This window comes from Trachypithecus francoisi, unplaced genomic scaffold (assembly GCF_009764315.1).
Source record: "Trachypithecus francoisi isolate TF-2019V2 unplaced genomic scaffold, Tfra_2.0 Lachesis_group21, whole genome shotgun sequence".
Classification (NCBI taxonomy): Eukaryota; Metazoa; Chordata; class Mammalia; order Primates; family Cercopithecidae; genus Trachypithecus; species Trachypithecus francoisi.
The window spans coordinates 27,865,641-27,892,581 of NW_022681467.1; the positions used below are offsets into that span (position 1 = coordinate 27,865,641).

The 26,941-nt window shown below is 41.5% G+C and overlaps 1 protein-coding gene across 1 annotated transcript in view; it reads left to right on the forward strand.

Moving 5' to 3' along the window:
* Positions 1-26,941, forward strand: part of ASXL1 (ASXL transcriptional regulator 1) — a 79,312-nt gene that overhangs the window by 9,010 nt on the left and 43,361 nt on the right. Inside the window, 3 exon segments of the mRNA XM_033186085.1 lie at positions 158-240; positions 1,500-1,502; positions 2,783-2,891. Of these exon segments, the coding sequence (XP_033041976.1) occupies positions 158-240; positions 1,500-1,502; positions 2,783-2,891 (195 nt within the window).

Here is a 26,941-nt window from a genome sequence, read left to right on the forward strand (position 1 = left end):
GATATATGTGTGATTTGATTTCTGAAGTAATTTTAACTGTGGAAAAACTAAGTTGTCACCAGTGGTACCTCATAGCAGAACTTTAGCCCATGATATATGGATGGATGGATATAAATGGAAATTGTACACTGAAATTAGGACGTTTATATTTCTTCAGGTATTAGAAAACTACTCGGATGCTCCAATGACACCAAAACAGATTCTGCAGGTCATAGAGGCAGAAGGACTAAAGGAAATGAGGTTTGTATTGTTCTTGTTGCTTAACGTGAGGGTTTCATAGGACATGTGTCTTTCTGTAGTTGTGTAGTGATATGAGTAAGTAAACCTGTGTATATATTTGTGCTTCTGTGTCTGATAGTGAAGTAGAACTATCCATTTCCCAAATTGTGTGTCATCTGAGTGGAGGGGTGGCAGTGGGTGAACATCTGTTTGTTTTCATTTAGAGGTGCAGTGGCTTTCCCTATCTCCTTGCTCTTAAATCTTGGCATGGAGCTTGTTTTTTGTGTAAGGAGGCAGGGCACATTTTCTCTTGTGTTGTTTCAGAAGTTTCAGACCTGATAGCCTCTATTGTGCCTAAAACTACCCTTTTCTCTATGCCGTATCCCTGAAGTTCTTTTAGGATAAAAGAATGGTGGTCTCATCAACATAAAAAACCCACTGACTTTTTTTCCCCCTACTAATTCCAGTCATATATTATATGAATTTACTAAATTTTGAGGTGACCTTTGTTTTCTCGATTTATGGCATAGTTTTCCTGGAGAAGTAACAAGTTAGAAACATAGAATTGCTGGCCTGAAAGCCAGTGACTATCTTTAATCTTTCTTTCTCCTTATCCTAACTTCAAACTTAAAAAAAAAAAAAAGAAGGGCTGAGTGTGATGGCCCATGCCTGTAATCCCAGCACTTTGGGAGGCCAAGGCAGGCAGATCACTTGAGGTCAGGAGTTTGAGACCAACCTGGCCAACATGGCAAAACCCAGTATCTACTAAAAATACAAAGATTAGCCGGCGTGGTGATGCGCACCTGTAGCCTGTAGTTCCAGCTTGGGAGGATGAGGCTGGAGAATTGCTTGAACCCGGAAGACGGATGTTGCAGTGAGCTGAGATTGTACCGCTGCACTCCAGCCTGGGCGACAGAATGAGACTTCATCTCAAAAAACAAAACAAAACAAAAAACAAACAAAAAAAAGTCCTTAAATGAGGAAAGAGGAGAGCACTACACAGTCCCTGCCTGGGACTCAGAGCAAACTTCATGTTTTTGCTAGTCAAACTTAGCAAAATGACCTTTTAGGGTCAGAAGGCCCTCACTTGCCTGTTGTCAGTTCAAACATTCTCAAGTTGATGTTTTGTGGGGAGGGAAGATTTAAGATTGTCTACATCACATTTATTTGACTTGTACTTATCCACTGTGTAGTATTATAATTGTGCTTTATTTTTGTTTTTATGGGCTATTTCCCATCATGCTGCTGTCTGCATTGCTGTTGGACCACTTTGCCTATAGAAGGTAAATGGGTCCCTTTGGGACCATATGAAATTGAAAACCTTAACTTGTTTCTGCTTCTTGTTCTTAGAGGAATTATGAAGCAGTCATGGTGGCTCATGATGAGTGAGCAGCTCTGTAATTTGTAGACAGAGGTATAATATGTAGGAGTCACAGAAGAGCTGTGCCAACATGCTGTTCTCCTTGTAGCAGAGATGCTAGCACACCCACTTGATACTCCAGATTTTGCACAAGGTTTCTTTTAGAGATTGGTTCTTGGTGAAAAATTTTTTAGCATCCAGTGTGTTCCAAGGCAAAATAAGTAATAGTTTTTTAATGGTTTTTTTAGACTCAGAATTTATTTTTAACACTGCATAAATTAGGGCCTCTAGTTCTGAAACATGCGAAGAGGCTTACTTAAGCTATTTATATATTTTTTAACATGCTGGGGAGAGGGAAGAGAGGGTGCACAGGTGACTCCTAGCACTAATATGCTAGTGCCAAACTCAGTTAATATTAATAATGGGCATTTGTTGATATTTTTGGTAGCTTTCCTGTTTTAAGATTCAGTAAGTAGCATCCTTCGCACTGAACTGTCACTGTTTCGCAACCTGCTGTTGTGGTAAGGACCGTGAAACAACTGAGTATGCCGTTGTTTCAGTTTAATGTTGAAGCATTACTGGGAACTAAATCCACTTGACTGTCTTTTTGCATTTAGGTTTAAATAATTGTTCCCGGGTAGATACAGAATAAAACTCAATCTCCCCACTCCCAACAGAGAAAAAAACAAATAAAATACTGTTCTTTTTGTTTACTTACTAGAAAATGTTTAACTGGAAAAAAAATTCTGCTTGTTTTATTGGCAAAGGACCATTGATTTTGTGATTCTTTGTGATAATCTGTGGCAGTTTCTGAGTATGATATGTAAATTGAAATATAGAGGCTAGGAAACTTTTAATAGTAAAATTTTGTTAAAATTTTATTTCTTTATTAAAATATAACTTGAAAAAATTGTGTGGTTTTTCTAAATTTCTTGGAAATTTGATTTATATTGTCAAAAAGCACTGAAGAAGTGTTAGATATGGATTTCAGGTATCACGTAATTTTATTCCAGAGTTCCCTGAGTGTGATTTATGTGAATTTCATTTGGTTATTCTTTTACTATTTTCACAGTGAAATTGTCATGAGATTTTTTCTTTTGTATTTCTTGCTTAGCTTTTTCTCATTTAAGAATGAATTGGAGGGATGAGGTCTTTAGGCAGATGGATTGTATGACCCTCATCCATTCTTATGTGGTTTTACAGTGGGACGTCCCCTCTCGCATGCCTCAATGCTATGCTACATTCCAATTCAAGAGGAGGAGAGGGGTTGTTTTATAAACTGCCTGGCCGAATCAGCCTTTTCACACTCAAGGTAAGTGACATAAACTCTGTCTTGGTGCATTGATTCTTGGACTTTTAATGTGCATAAGAATCACCTGGTAGGTCTGGAATAGGGGCCATGAATTTGCATTTCTTATGCAGTCAGGTGACACTGATGTGTTCTTTTTTTTTTTTTTGAGATGTAGTCTCGCTTTATCACCCAGGCTGGAGTGCAATGGGGCAAGATCTTGGCTCACTGCAACCTCTGCCTCCCGTGTTCAAGGGATTCTCCTGCCTCAACCTCCCAAGTAGTTGGGACTACAGGCACGTACTACCATGCCTAGCTGATTTTTAAATTTTTTTAATAGAGACGGAGTTTCGCCATGTTGGCCGGGCTGGTCTTGAAATCCTGACCTCAGGTGATCCACCTGCGTCGGCCTCCCAAAGTGCTGGGATTACAGGCATGAGCCACCACACCTGGCCAGATGCTGTTAGTTGTAAATGGCACTTTGAGGTGTTCGAATATGAATCGGATATTAGAAATTATTTAGTCATAGCAGCTCTTGTCTGTGTGTTCATCTTTGCTTGTCTGTATCTTTGTAGATTGTACAAAATTGAAGCATAACTATGTATGGGGATAATTGCAGATGTGCCTTTTTTTTTGTTTTTGTTTTTTAAATTCTGAGATGGAGTCTCGCTCTGTTGCCCAGGCTGGAGTGCAGTGGTGCAATCTCAGCTCATTGCAACCTTCACCTCCCAGGTTCAAGCAATTCTGTCTCAGCCTCCTGAGTAGCTAGGATTACAGGTGTGCACTACCATGCCCAGGTAATTTTTGTATTTTTAGTAGAGGTGGGGTTTCACCATGTTGGCCAGGCTTGTCTTGAACTCCTGACCTCATGTCTATCCGCCTCAGCCTCCCAAAGTGCTCAGATTATAGGTGTGAGCCACCGCGCTAGGCCACAGATGTGCCTTAATTAGAATTTTGTTGTAGTAATTATGTGAAGAATAAATTACTAGGCAGCTAAAGTAAGACCTACTCTATGGAAAAATAACTGAAATGTGAACATAGTTGTGGAAATTCAAAAACTCATTAACATTTACTAAGTGACAGTAATTATAAAGGAAGAGTACTTAAATCAGGTAGAGTTCATAATAAAACTTAAATAGGGCTGAAATGAACAGGCTAATTAGTTTTCCACCATTTGTGATATATATGGCAATCATTTAGACCAGGGGTCTGAAAACCTTTTCTGTAAAGGACCAGAAAATCAATGTTTTTCATTTTGTGGATCATACTGTCTTTGTCTTAAGCACTCAGGTCTGTCTTTGTAGTAGGAAGGCAGCCATACCCAAATGAATGGGCATGGCTGTGTCCCAATAAAAAAAAAAGAGTATTTTGTTTACAGATGTTTGTTTTACTTATGAAAACAGGCTGCAGGTCAGATTTGATTTGGGGCTGTACTTTGCGACCCCTAATTTAGACATAAGATGACTTGTTGACATTGGAGAAACTGAGAATTTGATGCTGACCCTTTCATTCTTCCATAGTGTGTAATAAATTGTAGCGGTCAGTACAAACTTTTTTCTTTAAGTTTTGTTTTCTTGGTGGACTATTCAAAATAAATACCTGAACAAATACCAACTATATAACATAAAGCCATAAAACTTGATCTTTATATATAAATAAAGTTTGTCTTGTGGTCAGATATCTGTGCTGTTTTCTATATTGTTTTTATATCCAATATTTTGGTCTTCTTTTTCCTTTCAGTTTTGCATGCTTTTCTTGTGATTGAGCCTTGGAAGAGACAGAGCCACTGAGCTCAAAACCTAGCTTTGTAGGGTCGGGTGTGGTGGTTCACACCTGTAATCCTAGCACTTTGGAAGGCTAAGGCAGAAGGATTGCTGAAACTCAGGAGCATGAGACCTTGTCTCTATTTAAAAAAAAAAACCTTGCATGGTGGTGTGTGTGCTTATAATCTTAGCTACTCAGGAGGCTGAGGCGGGAGGGTAGCTTGGAGATGGAGACTGCAGTGAACTGTGATCACACCACCGCTCTCCAGCCCGGGCCACATAGCAAGATGCTGTCTCAAAACGAAAACCTAGCTTTGTAACTTGGGAGGAATTTAACCCCTCTTTTTGGTGGAATGTGCATCCCTGGCGTTGAGTCAGTCCTTAATAAATGGTAGCCTTTATGATGATCTGAGGTTTTTCATCCTTAATTGCCTGTTAATAGCACTTTTCTATTAATATTATATATTTTTTGAGACAGGGTCTTGTTCTGTCACCTGGGCTGGAGTGCAGTGGCACAATCACAGCTCACTGCAGCCTTGACCTCCTAGGCTCAAGTGGTCCTCACACCTCAGCCTTCTGAGTAGCTAGGACTGCAGGCGCATACCACCATGCCTGGCTAATTTTTTTTTAATTTTTTGTGGAGAAGGAGTTTTGCCATGTTGCCCAGACTAGTCTCGAACTCCTGGGGTCAAGTGATCCACTGACTGTGGCCTCCCAAAGTGCCAGGATTACAGACAGGAGCCACTGCACCTGGCCTGTTATTTTTTAGTATAATATTAATTTATATTTTTCGAAACAGGGTCGCACTCTGTTGTCCACAGCTGGAGTGCAGTGGTGTAATCATAGCTCACTGTAGCCTTGAACTCCTGGGCTCAAGCAGTAGTGCCACCTCAGCCTTCCGAGTAGTCTACACCACCACCCGGCTAATTTTTCAATTTTTTTGTAGAGATGAAGTCTTGCTATGTTGGTTAAACTGGTCTCAAACTCCTGGCCTCAAGTGATCTTCCCACCACAGCTTCACAAAGCACTGGGATTACAGGTGTGAGCAACCATACCTGGCCCTCTATTATCATATATATAGTGTACTGTTACATATGCTATAATTATATGTAGTTGTAATTATTTAATACATATTATATGTTTATTACAAATATGTCTGTTAATGGTATATTCTATTTTTAAAAGGAAGGATAGTTACTTTTTTCTATGGGTACCTTAAGGGCAGGAACTGAGTTTTATTTATGTTTGTAATTTGGCTCTGGGCAGAATTCTTGCTTGCCATAGTACATGCTTTATGCGTGAACTGAATTACATTTCTTCATCTTAATTTTACAGGCAGAGCCACTGCACCAGGCCCCTTCATCTTAATTTTAATATATCTTTCAATAAACACCATTGTATGAACCTGCTGTAACCTTGGGAGTGGTCTGTTAGTCTACAGCTTGTGTCTGAGATGTGCTAATTGAATATTTGCTCAGTACCTCATCTTAACTGCCTTTGGCTTTATGTTGCTTATCCTTCATAGTATCTTGTTCATTGGCCTTTTACATCCATAGGCATCACTTCTCTGATATTCGTTGTGCTCTTTTAATGGATTAATGGTTTGCTTGGTTGGTTCCTCTAGTTAGACTATAAACTCCTTGAGAGCAGAGTCTGTATTTTATTCATTACCCACAGTACTAGGTACATAGTTGCCTTCAATAAATATATATTTAACGAACGAATTTAGTGAATAATGGCTACATTTTTGTACTTCGTTATTCTCTTTTTTTTTTTTTTTTTTCCTGAGACCATGTCTTGCTCTGTCACCCATGCTGGAGTGTGGTGGTATGATCTTAGCTCACTGCAACCTCCACCTCTCAGGTTCAAGTGATTCTCCTGCCTCAGCCTCCCGAGTAGCTGGAACTACAGGCGTGCACCACCATGCCTGGCTAATTTTTGTATTTTTAGTAGAGATGGGATTTTACTATGTTGGCCAGGCTGGTCTTGAACTTTTGACCTCGTGATCCGTCTGCCTCGGCCTCCCAAAGTGTTGGGATTACAGGCATGAATCACCACACCCAACCTTCATTATTCTTTTGATATTTGATGATAAATACTGTTTATAATTTTCTTTTTGTTTTTCTTTTTTTTTGGTAGAGACAGTCTCGCTTTGTTGCCCAGGCTGGTCTTGAACTTTTGGACTCAAGCATCCACCCACCTCAGCCTCCTAAAGTGTTGGGATTACAGGCATGAGTCACCTCGTCTGTCCTTGTTCATAATTTTGATGGGCTGGGTGCAGTGGCTCAAGCCTGTAATCCCAGCACTTTGGGAGGCCAAGGTGGGTGGATCACTTGAGGTCAGGAGTTCAAGACCAGCCTGGTCAACATGGTGAAACCCTGTCTCTACTAAAAATACAAAAATTAACTGGGTGTGGGTGTGCATGCCTGTAATCCTAGCTACTCAGGAGGCTGAGGCAGGAGAATCGCTTTAACCCTGGAGATGGAAGTTGCAGTAAGCTGAGATTGTGCCATTGCACTCCAGCCTGGGTGACAAGAGTGAAATTCCATCTCAAAAACAATTTTGATGAAACTGTCCCTAGATTTGCATCTGGCATCTAGCTCATGTCTCAGAGCCAGAATGAAGGATGCTTTCCTCTGGGTTTGGTAGAATTTTAGCTTGGTTAATTTTGTGTGTGTCTTAATTTTTTTGACCTATTATAAAAGCAATATACGTAAATGCAACAGAGAAAATGAAAGTCACCCATAGAATTCTACCTGTGGCCAGCTGTGATGGCTCATGCCTGTAATCTCAGCACTTTGGGAGGTCGAGGTGGGTGGATCACTTGAGGTCAGGAGTTTGAGACCAGCCTGGCCAACATGGCGAAACCCTGTCTCTACGAAAAATGCGAAAATTAGCTGGGCATGGTAGCGGGCGCCTGTAATTACAGCTACTTGGGGAGGCTGAGGCTGGAGAATCGCTCGAACCTGGGAGGCGGAGGTTGCAGTGAGCTGAGATCGCACCACTGCACTCTAGCCTTGGTGACAGAGACTCTTATCTCAAAAAAGAACAAAGAAAATTCAGATACCTGTAACCTAAATAATTAATATTTGAAAAAGTTTCATCATTGCTTGTTTCACTCAGTTAATATATTTTGAACCACTTGCCGTGGTATTACATATAGACATGTCTTGTGTGTGTGTGTGTATATGTATGTATGTATGTATGTATGTATTTATTTTATGAGACAGGGTCTCACTTTGTCATCCAGGCTGGAGTTCAGTGGTACAATCATGGCTTACTACACCCTTGACTTCCTGGGCTCAAGCAGTCCTTCCAGCTTCCCTAGTAGTTGGGACAACAGGCACATGCCAACACACCCAGCTAATTTTTGTAGTTTTTGTAGAGGTGGGAGTTCACTAGTCTTGAATTCCTGAGCTCGAGCAATCCTCCCATCTTGGCTTCCCAAAGTGCTGGAATTATAGGCATGAGCCACTGTACTCAGCCATTTTTTAATTTTTAGATACAAGGTCTCGCTCTGTGGCCTAAAGCTAGATGGTGCAGTGGCACCATCATAGCTCACTACAACCTTGAGCTCCTGGGCTCAAGGAATCTTCCTGTCAGCCTCCCCAGTAGCTGGGACCACAGGCATGCACCACTGTACCTAATGAAAAAAAAAATTTTTTTATAGAGATGGAGGAGGGGGGTCTCACTTTGTTCCTCAGGCTAGTCTCAAACTCCTGGCCTCAAGCAATCCTCTGCTTCAGCCTCCTGTAGTGCTGGGATTACAGGTGTGAGCCACGGTGGCCGGCCCCTATTCTTTTTGAAGACTGTTTTAAGAATTCCAGATTTCCAACCGTGAATGTGTGATTACTAACTAGTCTCTTGTTACGTGCCTCATTAACACCACACTGTCCCCCAGAAGTGCAGGCATTTAGTTTATTGTTACTCAGGAATAGATGAGAAAGGATATCAAAGATCTGAACCAGCTGATTATCATCTTGATCACTTGAGAACTCAGGTCTGTCCAATAAACACCCTAATCCAAGGTGGTGGTAAATACATATTTTTAGTTTTTACTTTACGTTTCTTTATTTTGAAAAATTTCAAACCTATATAAAAATTGAAGGAGTACCATAGTGTCTTAGTCCATTTTCTAGTACTTATAACAGAATATCCTAAAGTAATTTATATAGAAAAGTAATTTATTTCTTACAGTTATGGAGGCCAAGGTCAAGGGGACATATCTGGTCGGTGTTTTGCCATGTTGGCCAGACTGGTCTCGAACTCCTGACCTCAAGGCCTGCCTTGGCCTCCCAAAGTGCTGGGATTACAGGCATGAGCCACCGTGCCTAGTCACCTCTAAGCACTTTAGATGGTATGTCTTAAGAACAAAGACATGGCCTGGTGCAATGGCTCACGTCTGTAATCCCAGCACTTGCAAGGCTGAGGCGGGTGGATCACCTGAGGTCAGGAGTTCGAGGCGAAACCCCGTCACTACTAAAAACAAAAAATTAGCCGGAGTGGTGGCGTGCGCCTGTAATCCCAGCTACTTGAGAGGCTGAGGCTGGAGAATTACTTGAACCCAGGAGGCAGAGGCTGCGGTGAGCTGAGCCTCTAGCCTGGGTGACAGAGCAAGACTTGGTCTCAAAAAAAAAAAGTGAAAAAAAGAACAAAGACATTTTCCTACATAACCACAATGCCGTTATCGCACAGGCTGGAGTGCAGTGGTGTGATCACAACTCACTGCAACCTTAGCTTCCTGGGCTCAAGTGATCCTCCCATTTTAGCCTCCCAAATAGTTGGGACCACAGGCGAATGCCACTGTGGCTGAGTAATTTTTGTGTGTGTGTTTTTTTTTAAATAGAGATGGGATTTTGCCATGTTGCTCAGCCTGGTCTTGACCTGGGCTCAAGCCATCTGCCCACCTTGAACTCCCAAAGTGCTAGGATTATAGGCGTGAACCACCGTGCCCAGCCTTTGACTGTGTTTTGATGGCAACCCATCATGTGAGGTCAGGTGTAGAAATTTCCATTTTTGGCGTCAGGTTGTCACTCCAAAGGTTTCAGATTTTGGAGTTTCTTGGAGTTTTGGATTAGGGATGCTCAGTCTATATATTTGATATCTTACTTGGAGCTAGTCCTCAATGGTGGGATAGGTGAAAATTATCTCTACTTTGAGTTCTTGATTTGAATTCTTTTTTCTTAAGCTTTTCCTAATCTGTCAGTGTTGATTATTGCCCGGTTAGAGGTGGGATTTGTATTGTTTTTTACACTTGGGATTTCTTGTTGTCATACGATCACTGTGAACTCGCTTGTAGTGTTGTACATTCTCAGGACTTTCATGCTGAAATACCATGCTTTTGTGAAATGGTTGTTGTGTCTTTGCTGAGTTTAAATAGGGTCCAGGCTGGGCATGGTGGCTCATGCTTACCCTGTCTCAAAAAAAAAAAAAAAAAAAACCCTCAACTAAATATAATTAAATAGGCCAGGGTTGGTGGCTCATGCCTGTAATCCCAGCACTTTGGGAGGCCGAGGCGGGTGGATCACCTGTGGTCAGGAGTTCGAGACCAGCCTGGCTAACATGGTGAAGCCATGTCTCTATTAAAAATATAAAAACTAGCCGGGTGTAGTGGTGCACGCCTGTAGTCCCAGCTACTTGGGAGGCTGAGGCAGGAGAATCACTTGAACCCAGGAAGCAGAGGTTGCAGTGAGCCGAGATTGCACCACTGCACTCCAGCCTGGGCGACACAGTGAGACTCTGTCTCTCACACACACACACAAATAAATTGGGTTCGTAAATGGTGATTCCAGCACTCACTGTCAGACTTCAGTCTTTTTTTTTTTTTTTTGAGACAGAGTCTCCTGTCACCCCGGCTGGAGAGCAGTGGTGCAATCTCAGCTCACTGCAACCTCCACCTTCTGGGTTCAAGCAATTCTCCTGCCTCAGCCTCCTGAGTAGCTGGGATTATAGGTGCAGGCCACCACACCCAGCTAATTTGTTTATTTATTATTATTATTTTTTTTTTTTAGTAGAGATGGAGTTTTGACATGTTGATCAGGCTGGCTTTGAACTCCTTACCTCAGGTGATCCACATGCCTTGGCCTCCCAAAGTGCTGGGATTACAGGTGTGAGCCACTGTGCCCAGCCAACATTATTCACTTTTGTTGTTACATAAGATGTCACGGCTCCACTTTGGGAGGCCGAGGCGGGTGGATCACCTGAGGTCAGGAGTTTGAGACCAGCCTGGCTAACATGGTGAAACCCCATCTCTACTAAAAATACAAAAATTAGCTGGGTGTGGTGGTGGGTGCCTGTAATCCCAGCCACTTGGGAGGCTGAGGCAGGAGACTCTCTTGAACCTGGGAGGCGGAGGATGCAATGAGCTGATCGTGCAACTGCACTCTAGCCTGGGCGACAAGAACAAGACTCTGTCCCGCCCGCCCCCCAAAAAAGGAAAAAAAGAAATAGATGACTACATTTAAAGTATCTTCCATTTAAATCCATAGTTGGCAAATAAAGGAAAAAGCAATGGAGGAACAGAGTGAGATAATTACTGCAGTTTTACAATGTTAAATAATTACAATTAAAATTTTTGTGTACAATTCCACATTTAATAGAAATTTGCAAATGACTTATTGCCAGGTGTGGTGTCTTATGTCTATAATCCCAGTACTTTGGGAGCCCAAGGTGGGAGAATCGCTTGAGTCCTGGAATTTGAGATCAGTCTGGGCAACATAGTGAAACTTTGTCTCTACAAAAGATAAACAAAATTAGCCAGGTGTGGTAGCCTGCATCTGTAGCTGGAGGTACTGGGGAAGCTGATGTGAGAGGATTGCTTAAGCCCAGGAGGTTGAGGCGGCAGCCGACATCAAGTCATTGGACTCTATCCTGGGTGACTAATTGAGACCCTGTCTCAACGAACAAAGAAACAAACGAAAAAAAAACTCAAATGATTTACTTACCATTAAATACCAAGAAAAGAATGACTGGAGTAAGCTTAGATTTAGATACAATAAAATCATGGAGCTTAACATTTGAAAGTCATTTTTGACTTCATAGGTGCATAGCAAGCAAAGTGGTCCTTTTTAAAAATGCAAGTCATGGCCGGGTGCGGTGGCTCACGCCTGTAATCCCAGCACTTTGGTAGGCCGAGGCGGGCACATCACGAGGTCAGGAGATGAGACCATCCTGGCTAATACATGAAACCCTGTTTCTACTAAAAAAAAAAAAAAAAAAATTAACCAGGTGTGGTGGCGGGCATCTGTAGTCCCAGCTACTCGGGAGGCTGAGGCAGGAGAATGGCATGAACCTGGGAGGCGGAGCTTGCAGTGAGCTGAGATTGCACCACTGCACTCCAGCCTGGGCGGCAGAGCGAGACTCTGTCTCAAAAAAAAAAAAAAAAAATGCAAGTCACATCATGTCACTTTTCTGCTTGGCCCTTGCCTACTTCTCAAACGCTTCTCCGAGCACTCTCTAATTGGTCATTCATCGTGTTTCAGCCATCCTGTGGCCTTCAGCCTATTTCTCAAACACCCCAGTCTTGGGTACACTTTAGGGCTCTCGCGTTTGCTAGCTTGTTTACCTGGAAAATTCTGCGGTAACTTATTGCACATAATAAGTACTAATAGGCCGGGCGCGGTGGCTCAAGCCTGTAATCCCAGCACTTTGGGAGGCCGAGACGGGCAGATCACGAGGTCAGGAGATCGAGACCATTCTGGCTAACACAGTGAAACCCCGTCTCTACTAAAAAATACAAAAAACTAGCCAGGCGAGGTGGCGGGCGCCTGTAGTCCCAGCTACTCGGGGCTGAGGCAGGAGAACGGCGGCTGAGATGGGAGGATTGCTTGAGCCTGGGAAGTTGAGATAGTAACAGAGTAAGACCCTGTCTCAAAAAAAAAAAAAGGAATTTTTGCATTTGTTTAAAAATGAATGGTAGCAACATTTTAGATAATAACTTATGTAGTCTGTGTGAATCTCATCAAATGGGATTTTTAATGCTTAGAATCCTAGAATTTTAGTGAGGGAGGAGCTCTCAAGTTGTCTAATTCACTTTCATTTTACAGATAAAAACTAAACTTGTGATAGATGAAAGGATTTATACCATACTTCTATATGATAATTGTATATGGCTGAGTTGAGATTAGAACCCAGGACCCAATCTTTGATTTGATTTCTTTTCATTATGCCAATTTAGAATAAAGTTTTTTTCTCTTGGTTTTCTGACCTTTGGCCACTTCATCTTTTGAAGGATCTTGTAAGTTCCTTGATATTTCTCAAAATGTCAGTTTTATTCTCTTCAGTGAAAGTTCCTGTTAAGTGAAAGTAGCCTTTCATATCCTTAAATGTGAACCTGTTCCTTATGGCTTGAGTTTTTGCACTCTCCATTATACTGGCATTTAAATAGTTGTTGGTTTTCTTTTCTGTGCCAGGTTGAGTGATACATGGTGGTAGTAAGAGCACTGGAATAGGAGTCAAGGACTGAGGTACAGCATAGCACCTCATGTATTACTTGGGTATCTCCACTTGTCTCTAACACTGAAGAGGTATAATTGGTTGTTTAAAAATTGCGGGTGTAAAATGCTAGTATCGCATGAAATGGAACTGCAGAATATAATGGATGACTCTGAAACTGCTTTTGAAACAAGTGTGAGGGCTCAGTTTCTCCATCTCTTGTGGGCTTCACCTTTTTTTTTTTTTTTTTTTTTTTTTTGAGACAGAGTCTCACTGTATTGCCCAGGCTGGAGTGCAGTGGTGTAATCTTGGTTCACTGCAACCTCTGCCTCCTGGGTTCAAGCGATTCTCCTACCTCAGCCTCCCGAGTAGCTGGGATTACAGGTGTGTGCCACCATGCCCGGCTAATTTTTGTATATGGGGTTTCACTATATTGGCCAGGCTGGTCTTAAACTCCTGACCTCAAGTGATCCACCTGCCTCGGCCTCCCAAAGTACTAGAATTACAGGTGTGAGCCACTGTACCGGATCAGCAATCTGGTTTTGAGGGAGGCTTTGACCCCTCATTTGGTAAAAGGTTCCTTCTTTGACTGATTCCCAAAGAACATCTGGATCTGTCTTCAAAAGAAGAGGTATTCCATTGTCAGTATTCCTAGCTAGTTCTGGGAGAAGAGAGAACTTGATTGTTTTCAGGGTCCTGGTCAGAGTCTGGTTTTATGCCCAAGAAATGAACTGCCTTTTGTCCTTCTACCTCCTGAAGTTCATAGCCCTGTGAAAATGAGGTGGTAAAGGTTAAGTAGCAGTAGTTTGAAAAGCGCCAGCACTGGGATGATTTTGTGGTAGCCTAGCGGAGTGGGCGGGATGCTTACTTCAGAGGTGCTAAAGGGATGTATTGTTTTAAACAAGAAGGTTATAAATGTTTCTTTTTGATTTTAAAGCATGAGGGTTCTGGGAAAATGAGAAGATTGTACATACTCTAGGCTTCCTTGGGACTGTGTTTTTAAAAAATAAGCTTTTCTTTGGGTCAGCCAGTGTGAAAACTCTGCATTTGATCTCAATCCTTCAGGTCGGGCTTTTGGGGGAGAGTTGGTTGAAGAATTTGTTTAATCTAAGAAAGTTGCTTCTAGCTTAGCTACATCTGGAAGAAAAAATGGAGCCTGATGTTTGAGTGCTAACTGTATTCCAGGCAGACGTTATTCTCCTTATATTGGTCCTTTGGAAGTGTAAATATGTTTCCATGTCCTGTAGTAATGAGGAAATTGCCTGTGAGAGTTTAAGTAAATTATACAAAGTAACACTTTTGGTTGAGAGATTTGTCTTTAATACAGAAAGGACAGGTTAGGAACTTTGAAGCTTCAACTAAATGAGGCAATTCTCAAATGTTTGAGAAGCATGCTCAAGGTTCTAGAGGAATAGCTTAATTAATTTGTACATCATGAGAGGAGTAGGGAGCAAAAATATGTACAATTTCTTCTGAATGATGCTGTCTTTTTTGATGCAGTGATGCTAAATGGGCTTTGCTTTTATGATACTTCTTAAACGCATTAGCTAATTATTTTGTTTTAGTCTTCTCTTTTGAAATACAGATGACCCCTCTGGCTGGTTTTCTTTGGAAGGTTATCTGTCCTTACAATTCTACTTCTAAAACTTCAACTTTTTTTTTTAGTCTTCATTTCCATTGCCACCACCCTATCCTAAATTATCCTCCTATGCTGGATACTGAAATAGCTTCTGCCTGATCTACTTACTTTCACTTCGCCCCCTTATGATCCAGTGCTTTGCTCCTTTTAATCCAGTGGCCAGAGGGATTTTTTTCAAAACATAATTTGATTATGATAGATCTATGTTTGATACTTATCCATGGTTTCCCACCGCAGTTGCAGAAATATCCAAACCTTGTTTGGCCACACTGCACACTGCCCTTCTTTCAGTAATTTGAATTCCTTAAGCTTTTTCCAGTTTCAGGATTTCCCATTTTGAACTCTTTCTCCTCCACTTTTTCCTGGCCACAGGTTTCAAGAGCTGACAACTTACCTCATTTCTTAAGAGGATCCTTCGCTTATCTCTAAATTGGATTTTCCTGTGTCTGAACCTTACTTGTTATCACAAGTTTATAATTATTTGGGTAATTGTTTGATGTGTCTCTCCTGACTGGGCCTTAGGGGCAGATAATCTGTATTATTTTGTTCTTGTTTATATCCCTAGGAGCTCTTTTGGTAGGTATTCAATAAATGTTTGTTGAATAAAGGCAGTGGAAAAACACATAGAAGATGTGCTGTGGCAGCAGTTCTCAATGTCAACAGTTGAATTGATTTACAATAGTAATTTTTAGTGTCAGAATGGAAGTGTGTAGTATGGAATGTTTAGCGAGAATTTTTCTCATGGAATGGAATGTTTGAAAACCTCCAAAGTGTAAGTTTCTTTTTTGTTCCTCAAAAGAAAAAAGTCGTATTTGGAGTTACTTTTTTTTGAGACAGAGTCTTGCTCTGTTGCCCAGGCTGGAGTGCAGTGGCACGATCTCAGCTCACTGCAACCTCCACCTCCGGAGTTTAAGTAATTCTCATGCCTTAGCCTGTAGAATAGCTGGGATTATAGGCATGCACCACCATGCCCAGCTAGTTTCTGTATAATTAGTAGAGATGGGTTTCGCAGTGTTGACCAGGCTGGTCTCGAACTCCTGGCCTCAAGTGATCTGCCAGCCTTGGCTTCCCAGAGTGCTGGGATTACAGATAAGAGCCACCGCGCCAGGCCCAGTGTTACTTCTGAAATCGAAATCAAATGCCATATTGATTCCTGATCTTTTGTGTATGACCTGTCTTTTTTCTTTTTTCTTTTTTTGCTACTTCTCCCCGAAAGTTTGTAGAATCTTTTTTCCCACAATTATGTACCTTGATATGGGTCTTTTCTCACTCTTTGTGCCATTATGTCTAGCGACTCATGTCTCAGGTCTGGGAAATGATTTTACAGTTTTTCCAGCTGGTGCGAAACTAGCCATTTGTTCTGATACTGTCAGTATTTAACTTTATGTTAGAAAAACATTTCATAATACAAATGAAAAATTTAGGCCAGGTGAGGTGGCTCATGCACTTTGAGAGGCTGAGGTGGTAGGAACACCTGAGGTCAGGAGTTCGAGACCAGCCTGGCCAACATGGCGAAACCCCTTCTTCTTTTTTTTTTTTTTTTTTTTTGAGACGGAGTCTCGCTCTGTCGCCCAGGCTGGAGTGCAGTGGCCGGATCTCAGCTCACTGCAAGCTCCGCCTCCCGGGTTTACGCCATTCTCTCGCCTCAGCCTCCCGAGTAGCTGGGACTACAGGCGCTCGCCACCTCGCCCGGCTAATTTTTTGTATATTTTAGTAGAGACGGGGTTTCACCGTGTTAGCCAGGATGGTCTCGATCTCCTGACCTCGTGATCCGCCTGTCTCAGCCTCCCAAAGTGCTGGGATTACAGGCTTGAGCCACCGCGCCCGGCCCGCCCCCTTCTTCTTAAAAAAAAAAAAAAAAAAATTAATTGAGCATGGTAGTGCACCCCTGTAATCCTTTGTTACTCAGGAGGCTGAGGCACAAGAATCACTGGAACTGGGAGACAGGTTACAGTGAGCCAAGATCGTGCTACTGTACTCCATCCAGCCTGGTTAACAGAGCAAGACCCTGTCTCAAAAAATAAATAAATAAATAATTTAAATATTATGTATATAATATCCAGCCCAGGCTTTTCTATTTGTCATGCCCTGTTTCTTTCACATCATAGCCTTACTCAGATGTCTGCTGATCCTTGATTGAGGTGTGATGCTTGAGAGTCAGGATCTTAAATATTACTGGCGAATTCAGTGCATTGTGGTTTTGTGACTTCCCTTGTGTCTTACGGAAGTGGGGAAGTGGTTTTTACTTTGATGCATGGTTCTGTAGTACAAGGCGTCTGTCTCCTGATGCACGCTTTTTTTTTTTCTTTTGGGATACTGAGTCTTGCTGTGTCACCCAGGCTGGAGTGCAGTGGCATGATCTCAGCTCACTGCAAGCTCCGCCTCCCAGGTTCATGCCATTCCCCTGCCTCAGCCTCCCAAGTAACTGGGACTACAGGCACCTACCACCACGCATGGCTAATTTTTTTGTATTTTTAGTAGAGACAGGCTTTCACTGTGTTAGCCAGGATGGTCTCAATCTCCTGACCTTGTGATCCACCCATCTTGGCCTCCCAAAGTGCTGGGATTACAGGCATCAGCCACCGCACCCAGCCCTGATGCACACTTTTAATAATCCCCATATTTTCCACTCCATACTCCATCCTTGTCTGGTTTAAGTTCTTAGCCTGTCAGCAGTTCAGGGGATGAATCTGCTTGGTTCTTTTAAACATCTCCCTCTGCAACACTTAGATCTCATCTTCCTTTGCTTTGCTAACTATTCTCTTTGCTTCTCCATTTGTTTCTCTGTCATTGATGACTTCCAAGTTATATCCCCATCCTGGATATTCCTTTTTGAACATCAGACTCATATATTCAGTTATCTCCTCAATATCTCTATTCAGATATCTCATGGCATCTCAAAATTAACTTGTGCAAAATCAACCTGTTCCACCCTTTAGTTGCCTGTATAAATTAGTGGGAACTCTATTTTATAAGTTTTTTAAATCAGATACCTGGGAGTCATCAGTCTTGGAGTCTATCCCTTTGCTCTTGTGCCACATGTAATCACAAATAAATCTGTTAGCTCTACCTTCAGAATATATCTCATTTTATCATTCCCTCTGCCACCAGAGTGGTTTAAGCCACCTTCATCTCCTAGGTTATTTTAGTAGCTTCCTAACTGGTCTCCTTCCTTCCATTCTTGCCACCCTCCTCAACACCAAAGATATTTTGTTTTTTTATTTATTTTGAGACAAGAATCTTGCCCTGTTGCCCCAGCTGGAGTGCGGTGGCTTGATCTTGGCTCACTGCAACCTCTGTCTTCCAGGCTCAGGCAATTCTCCTGCCTTGGCCTCCTGAGTAGCCAGGCCTGCAGGCATGCACCACCATGCCTGGCTAATTTTTGTGTTTTTTAGTAGAGATGGGGTTTCACCATGTTGGCCAGGCTGATCTCGAACACCTGACCTCAGGTCATCCACCCACCTCAGCCTCCCAAAGTGTTGAGATTACAGGCGTGAGCCACCATGCTTGGCCAAATTTTTTACTCCTTTGGGTAAAGGGATATATTTTATTTCCTTTAATTTGGTAATATAGTGAGTTATGTTAATATACTTTTTTTTTTCCCCAGTGCTCAAGCATCCTTGCATTCCTAGGATAAATGGTACTTCAACATGATTTTCTTTTCAAATATACATTCCTGGATTTAGGTTATAAATTATTTTGAATTTTTGCATCTGTAATTTACAAGTGTTATATTCTAATTTCAGGCCTTGTCCAGTTTTGTTAACAAAACAAGCTGTGCTGTTTTTCTTCTCTTGATTCTCGGTAGTAGTCTCTTTAAGATAGTGATTATTCATTCTTTTTGGTAGATCATGCCTGTAAGACCTGGGCATATATGTTTTTATTGTGGGAATATATTGTTTTTACTTTTCTTGTTATGAAATACATAATTTATTTTAAAATACGTATATACAGAGTTTGTGTTCCTTTAAAGAATAATAGCTAAAAATAAATTGCATGCCCCCACAACTAACCATCGTCAAACAGAACATCCTTTACCCTCTATTTTATTTATTTATTTTCCTCCACCCTTCCAGAGTATATACCCCTTTGGAGCCTCTGAGTGTTTTCCTTTCTCTCACTGCTTTAGATAACTTCTGTTCAGATTTTCATATTAATGATTCTTTTGCTTTTAACCCACATGTGCTACTGAAGTTTAAGTCCTAAATAGTAGTTTTTCCTGCTTTAAAAAATATTTTTATGTCAATGAAATCATACTGGTGGATGTATTTTCTCTGATTTTCTGCTTTTGCCTCTCATTTTTGAGCTTGATCTGTGTTGGTGCATTTATAGAAATACTTCATATTTTCTGCTGTGTGCTGTCTTATGCTATCAATGTGCTGTATGATTTATCTGTTCTTAGCATGTATTTGGGTTATTTCTGGTTGTTGCTGTAACAGTGCTGCATTTAGTGCTTGTGTATGTTTCTCCTGATGCATGTGTGCATTCACTTCTCTGAGGTGTGTATGTTGCTGGTAATGGGACTGAGTAGTAGCTTTTGCACCTGATCCTCATTATTAGGTATTACAACTGTTTTTTGAAGTGATCATATGAATTTTACACTCCTAGCAGTACATGGGAATTGCCTGTTATTCCATAGCGTGGTATCATGGGTATACAATAGCATCTTGGTTTTTTTTCTCTCTGTTTGTGGTATAATTTACGTACAGTAAAATTCACCACTCCCCCCCACATATTTTTTTTGAGACAGAGTCTCGCTTTGTTGCCCAGGCTGGAGTGCAGTGGCACGATCTTGGCTCACTGCAACCTTTACCTCCTGGGTTCAAGCGATTCTCCTGCCTCAGCCTCACAAGTAGCTGGGATTACAGGTACCTGCCACTACGCCTGGCTAATTACTGCATTTTCAGTAGAGACAGGGTTTCACCATGTTGGCTAGGCTGGTCTTGAACTCCTTACTTCAGGTGATCCACCCACCTTGGCCTCCCCAGGTGTTGGGATTATAGGCGTGAGTCACCACGCACAACCAAATTCACCCTTTTTAGTGTACAAGTATACAGCTTTGTGAGAGTTTGATTTCTTTAGTTCAAATTTATTTTGAAGTTATATTTGGTATTTTAACAGTGCTATTTAAATGTATGCCATATATGGCTTGAATACTATTATCCTAGTACAGATTGTCCTGACTTATGATGTTTTTATGTCCCTGTAAACCCACCATAAGTTGAAAATATTAAGTTGAAAATGCATTTAATACGCCTAACCTGCTGTAGATCCTAACTTAGCCTACCTTAACTGTGCTTAGAACACTTACATTAGTTTACAGTGGGCAAATCATCAAACACAAAGCCTATTTTATAATTAAGTATTGAATATCTTATATAATTTATTGAATACTAAAGTGAAAAACAATAGTTGTGTGAGTAGTTGGAGTACGGCTTTTCTTAAATGCATATCACTTTCATATACCATCATAAACTCAAAAAATCATAAGTCAGGATATGCTGTATATTTTATTGGTGCTAACAGCTCCCATTTTAAAATCCAGGAAATTCACCTTTTTTGTGTGTATAGTCTTGTAAGTTTTGACAGATATATATACAGATACGTAATCACCACCCATGATGCTTTTTTAATTAAAAAAATATATTTTTGAGACAGTCTTACTGTCACCCAGGCTGGAATGCAGTGGTATGATCGCAGTTCACTGCAGCCTCAAACTCCTGGCCTTAAGTGATCCTCCTGCCTCAGCCTCCCAAAGTGCTAGGATTACAGGAATGAGCCAGTGTGCTCTGCCACCACCATAATTAAGATCCAGAACAGTTTCATCGTCCCAGAAACTCTCCCTGTATCCTTTTGTAGTCGGCTTCTTTCTTCACCCCCAGCTCCTGGTGACCACTGATTTGTTCTCTATCCTTGCAGTACTGTCTTTTCCAGAATGTCATATAAATTGAATCCTACATCGTATAGCCCTTTGAGTCTGGCTTCTTTTACTTAGTGTGAAGTATTTGAGATTTATTTTGTCTTGTGATGTGTATTAGCAATTTATTTCTTTTTTTCTTTTTTTTCTTTTTGGAGACAACATCTTGCTTTGTCACCAGGCTGAAGTGCAGTGGCATGATCATAGTTAACTGTAGGCTTAAACTCAAGCAGTCCTCCCACTTCAGCCTCCTGAGTAGCTGGGACTGCAGGCGCACACCACCATGTTCAGCTAATTTTTTTTTTTCTTGGTAGAGACAGGATCTCACTCTGTTGCCCAGGCTGATTTCAAACTCCTGGCCTCAAGCAATCCTCCCACCTCTGCCTTGCAAAGTGCTGGGATTACAGGTGTGAACCACTACAGCTGGCTAGCAGTTCATTTCTGTATATTGCGGGATAGTATCTCATTGTATAGATGTACCACATTTTGCTTATTCATTCTTCAGTTGATAGACATTTGGACTGCTTCCTCCTTTTGGCTGCTGTGAGTAATGCTGCTATGAATAAATATTTGTGTGTAAGTTTCTATGTGGACATACAGTTTCATTATTCTTGGGTAGATAAACCTTGGAGTAATTGCTGGGTTGGGTGGTAATTTCTGTTTAACTTTCTTTTTTTTTTTTTTTTTTTTTTTTTTTTTGAGACGGAGTCTCACTCTGTCACCCAGACTGGAGTGCAGTGGCCGATCTCAGCTCACTGCAAGCTCCGCCTCCGGGTTTACGCCATTCACCTGCCTCAGCCTCCCGAGTAGCTGGACTACAGGCGCCCGCCACTTCGCCCGGCTAGTTTTTTGTATTTTTAGTAGAGATGGGGTTTCACCATGTTAGCCAGGATGGTCTCGATCTCCTGACCTCGTGATCCGCCCGTCTCGGCCTCCCTAAGTGCTGGGATTACAGGCTTGAGCCACCGCGCCCGGCCAATTTCTGTTTAACTTTCAAAGAAATAGCTAAGCTGTTTTCCAAAGTGGCTTCACCATCTTACATTCAAGTTTTTGTTTTTGTTTTATTTGAGACAGAGCCTTACTCAGTTGCCCAGGCTGGAGTGCAATGGCAAGATTATATTATAGCTCACTGCAGCCTCGATCTTCCAGGCTCAAGTGATCCTCTCACCTCAGCCTCCCAGGTAGCTGAGAGTACAAGTGTGTGTCACCATGCCTGGCTAAGTTTTGATTTTTAGTAGAGATAACATCTGGCTGTGTTTCCCAGGCTGGTCTTGAACTTCTGAGCTCAAGCAGTCCTCCTGCCTTGGCCTTCCAAAGTGCTGGGATTGCAGGTGTGAGCTACCAAGCCCAGCCAAAGTTTTTGTGTTTTAGTAAAATTTTTGCTCTTCCTGGCAATATTTTTTTTTCTGAAATTTACTTTGACATTGGTATAGTCACTTCAATTCTTTTCATGCTTAGTTTTTGCATGGTATATTTTTTCTGTCCTTTTGTGTTATACTGTCTGTTTCATTATATTTGGTAGTTGGACCTTGATTTTTTTTTTTCCTGATTCTTTTACTTGGGATGCTTGGACCTAATGTGTGTCTAATTTTTCCTAATGTGTCTTTTACTTGGGATGCTTGGACCATGTGTATTTAATTATTGATATGGTTGGGTTAAGTCCACCATCTAGCTATTTGTTACTTATTTATTTTTAGAGCCAAGGTCTTGCTGTGTCACCCAGGCTGGGGTGCCAGTGGCATGATCATGGCTCACTGAAGCCTCTAACTTCTGGGCTCAAGCAGTCATCTCACTGTAGCCTCCCGAGAAGCTGGGATTACAGGCGTGTGCCACCAAGCCTAGCTGACTTTATTTTTTTGTTTTTTTGAGATGGAATTTTGCCCTTGTTGCCTAGGCTGGAGTGCATGGTGCGATCTTGGCTCACCGCAGCTTCTGCCGCCTGGGTTCAAGCAATTCTCCTGCCTCAGTCTCCTGAGTAGCTGTTATTACAGGTGCCTGCCACCATGCCCAGCTAGTTTTGTATTTTTAGTAGAGATGGGGTTTCACTGTGTTGGCCAGACTGGCCTTGAACTCCTGACCTCGTGATCTGCCCACCTCAGCCTCCCAAAGTGCTGGAAAGCTGAGGCTGGCAGATCACGCCTGTGCTGGGAGGCTGAGGCAGGCAGCCACTGCGCCCGTCCCTAAAATCTTTTGTCTTTTCTAAGATAGTCATTTAATGCACACAACACATTTTGATATGCTATGTTTTAATTTTCATTTAGCTTAAAATATATAATTTTTCTTTTGATTTATTCTTTAACTTACTGGTTATTTAGAAGTGCAATATTATATTTGGGGAATAAAAATCCAGAGATCTTTGTTATTGATTTCTGATTTAATTCCATTGTGGTAAGAGAACATACCTTGTATGATTTGAATCCTTTTAAATTGATTGAGGCTTGTTTTATGGATCAGAATAAAGTGTTTTGATAAAGGTTCCACGGGCACTTGAAAAGAAGGTGTGGTCTACTGTTGTTAGGTAGAGCATTCTATTAATGTTGATTGGCTTGTTGATTGATAATGTTCAAGTCTTCTGTATTCTTACCGATTTTCTATTCTATCAGTTATAGAGAGAGGGTGTTAAAATCTCAATTCTGTTTTTTGCTTCTTGTATTTTGAAATTTACTTATAAGGTACATAAACATTTATGATTGTCGTCGTCTTGATGAGTTGGTCTCTGTCATTTTGAAATGACAGAATTTACTTTGTCTCATAATAATATAGCTACTCGTGCTTTTCATTTGATTAGTGTTTATATGGCATATATTTTTCTACTTAAAAAAACTTATCACCTGTGTCTTTATGTTTAAAGTGGTTTTTTTTTCAAGCATCACGTAGTTGGATCTTGCTTTTATCCAGTTTGATAGTGTTTGCCTTTTAATTGGAGTTTGTAGACTGTGTATGTTTAATGTGATTACTGAATTTTTTTTTGAGATGGAGTCTCGCTCTGTCGCCGAGGCTGGAGTGCAGTGGCGCGATCTCAGCTCACTCCAGCCTCCGCCTCCTGGGTTCAAGTGACTCTCCTGCCTCAGCCTCCCAAGTAGCTGGGAGTATAGGCACCTGCCACCACACCCGGCTAATTTTTGTATTTTTAATAGAGACGGAATTTCACCATATTGGCCAGGCTGATCTTGAACTCCTGACTTTGTGATCCGCCTGCCTCGGCCTCCCAAAGTGCTGAGATTACAAGTGTGAGCCACTGCGGCCGACCGTTTACTGATTTTTATAGAGTTTGAATCTACCATCTTTTCTGTTTGTCCGATGTGATGTTTGTTTTGTTTTTTTAAAATGGACTGTCACTCTGTCACCTAGGCTGGAGTGCAGTGGTGCAATCTCGACTCACTGCAACCTTTGCCTCCTGGGTTCAAGCAGTTTTCCTATCTCAGCCACCCAAGTAGCTGGGATTACAGGTGCCTGCCACCACGCCTGGCTAATTTTTTTTTCATTTGTTTGTTTGAGACGGAGTCTTGCACTGTCACCTGGACTAGAGTGCAGTGGCGTGATCTTGGCTCACTGCAATCTCCGCCTCCTGGGTTCAAGCTATTCTCCTGCCTCAGCCTCCCAAGTAGCTGGGATTACAGGTGCCCATTACCACTCCCAGCTAATGTTTTGTATTTTTAGTAGAGACGGGGTTTCACTATGTTGGCCAGGCTGGTCTCAAATTCCTTATCTCATGATCTGCCCACCTCAGCCTCCCAAAGTGCTGGGAATACAGGCGTGAGCCACCGTGCCTGGCCTAATTTTTGTATTTTTAGTAGAGACGGGGTTTCACCATGTTGGCCAAGCTGGTCTCGAATTCCTGACCGCAAGTGATCCGCCGCCTCGGCCTCCCAAAGTGCTGGGATTACAGGAGTGAGCCATACCATGCCTGGCCTGGATTGAGGATTTTTTAGTGGTTCATTTTTAGCTTCTTTCTTGGCTCATTAGCACTTTGTTATTTTAGTGGCTGCTTTAGTGTTTATTGAATTCAACTTGTGAAACTTGGTCTTTAATATTATACTGCTTCACCTACATTATAAGAACCTTACAGCAGTACACTTCATTTTCCTCTCAGTCTTTGTGCTTTGTCATACACTTCACTTGTACCTATGTTGTAAACTCCACAATACATTATTATTTTTCATTTAAGTAGTCAATTTTTTTAAAACAGTTTTTTGAGGTGGAGTCTCACTCTGTCGCCCAGGCTAGAGTGCAGTGGCTCAATCTCGGCTTACTGCAGCCTCTGCCTCCTGGGTTCAAGTGATTCTCATGCCTCAGCCTCCTGAGTAGCTGGGATTACAGGTGCATGCCATCATGCCTGGCTGATTTTTGTATTATTAGTAGAGATGGGGTTTTGCCATGTTGGCCAGGCAGGTCTCAAACTCCTGAGCTCAAGTGATCCGCCTGTGTTGGCTTCCCAAAGTGCTGAGATTACAGGCATGAGCCACCATGCCTGGCCTAAAAAGATTTTAAAAGTAAGAAAAGGCCGGGCGCGGTGGCTCAAGCCTGTAATCCCAGCACTTTGGGAGGCCGAGACGGGCGGATCACGAGGTCAGGAGTTCGAGACTATCCTGGCTAACACGGTGAAACCCCGTCTCTACTAAAAAATACAAAAAGCTAGCCGGGCGAGGTGGCGGGCACCTGTAGTCCCAGCTACTCGGGAGGTTGAGGCAGGAGAATGGCGTAAACCCGGGAGGCGGAGCTTGCAGTGAGCTGAGATCCGGCCACTGCAGTCCAGCCGGGCGACAGAGCGAGACTCTGTCTCAAAAAAAAAAAAAGTAAGAAAAAATGTCTTTTACTTTACATATTTTCCATTTCTGGTGTTCTTTATTGCCTATGAGCAGTTCCAGATTCTCATCTGCCAGATTTTCTTTATTTTTTCTCATCAGTTCAGATTTTCTTTCAGCCAGAGGACTTCCTTTAATGTGTTTCTTGCAGTGTAGGTCCGCTGGTGATACCTTTAAGCTTTTGTGTGTTTGAAAAAGTACTTCCTCTTGTTTCTGGAAAGATATTTTCCTTTGATACAGAATTCTAGGTTGACAGGTTTTTTTTTCTCTTTGTGTACTTTAAAGATGTTGCTCCACTGTCTCTAACTTGCATTATTTCTCCTGTGAAATCTGTTGCTATTTTAATCTTTGTTCTTCAGTGAGCATTTTATCTTTTTTGCTTTTTTTGGTTAATTTTTAAGATTTTCTTATCACTGCTTTTCAGCAATGTGTTTATTATATACTTTGTTGTAGTTTGCTTCATATTTCTTGTGTTTGAATTCTCTTGAGCTTCTTGGATAATATTTGTTGGATTCTTGGATATTATTTGTTGAAATATTTTTCTTTTGTACTTCCCCACCGCATCTGGAGTCCGTAATTACATGTATATTTAGCTGCTTGAAGTAGTCATTCAGCTCACTGATGCACTGTTTATTTTTTCAGTCATTTTATTCTCTTTGTTTTGGGTAGTTTCTACTGATGTATCTTCATTTCACTAGTCTTTATCTTTCCCGTGTTAAATCTGCTATTACTGTCATCCAGAATTCTACCTTTTATCTTTAAAAATTCAGTTTTCTTTTTTTTCTTTTTTTTCTTTTTTTTTTTTTTGAGACGGAGTCTCGTTCTGTCACCCAGGCTGGAGTGCAGTGGCATGATCTGGGCTCACTGCAACCTCCACCTCCCAGGTTCAAGCAATTCTCCTGCCACAGCCTCTCAAGTAGCTGGGATTACAGGCGTTCACCACCACGTCCGGCTAGTTTTTATATTTTTAGTAGAGACAGGGTTTCACCATGTTTGCCAGGCTGGTCTTGAACCCCTGACCTCAGGTGATCCACCTGCCTCAGCCTCCCAGAGTGCTGGGATTATAGGCGTGAGCGACGGCGCCTGGTTTGTTTCTTAAAAAACATCTTACATTTCTCTGCTTAACATGCTCAATGTTGAACACATGAAATATAATAACTGTCTTCATAATCTCTTCTGATTTCATCCCTGTATCATTTTTGGGTCTGTTTTTATGTCTTCTATTTTTCTTGTCATTATGGGTCAGATTTTCCCGGTTCTTTACAATCCTAATACATTCTGTTTAGATGAAAGACATTGTGAATTTTGCTTTGGGTTGTGGATATTTTTGTATCCATGTCGGTATTTTTGAGCTTTGTTCTGGAGTGCAAATGAGTTAGCTGGAAACTAATTCTTTTGAGCCTTGCTTTTTAGCTTTGTTAGGTAAGGCTTATCCTTTCTGTGTTTATTTTTCTAAGGGTATACAGATATACATGTTTTCTCATTTCCTTATTTGTCATTATTTATTCTTATTTAAT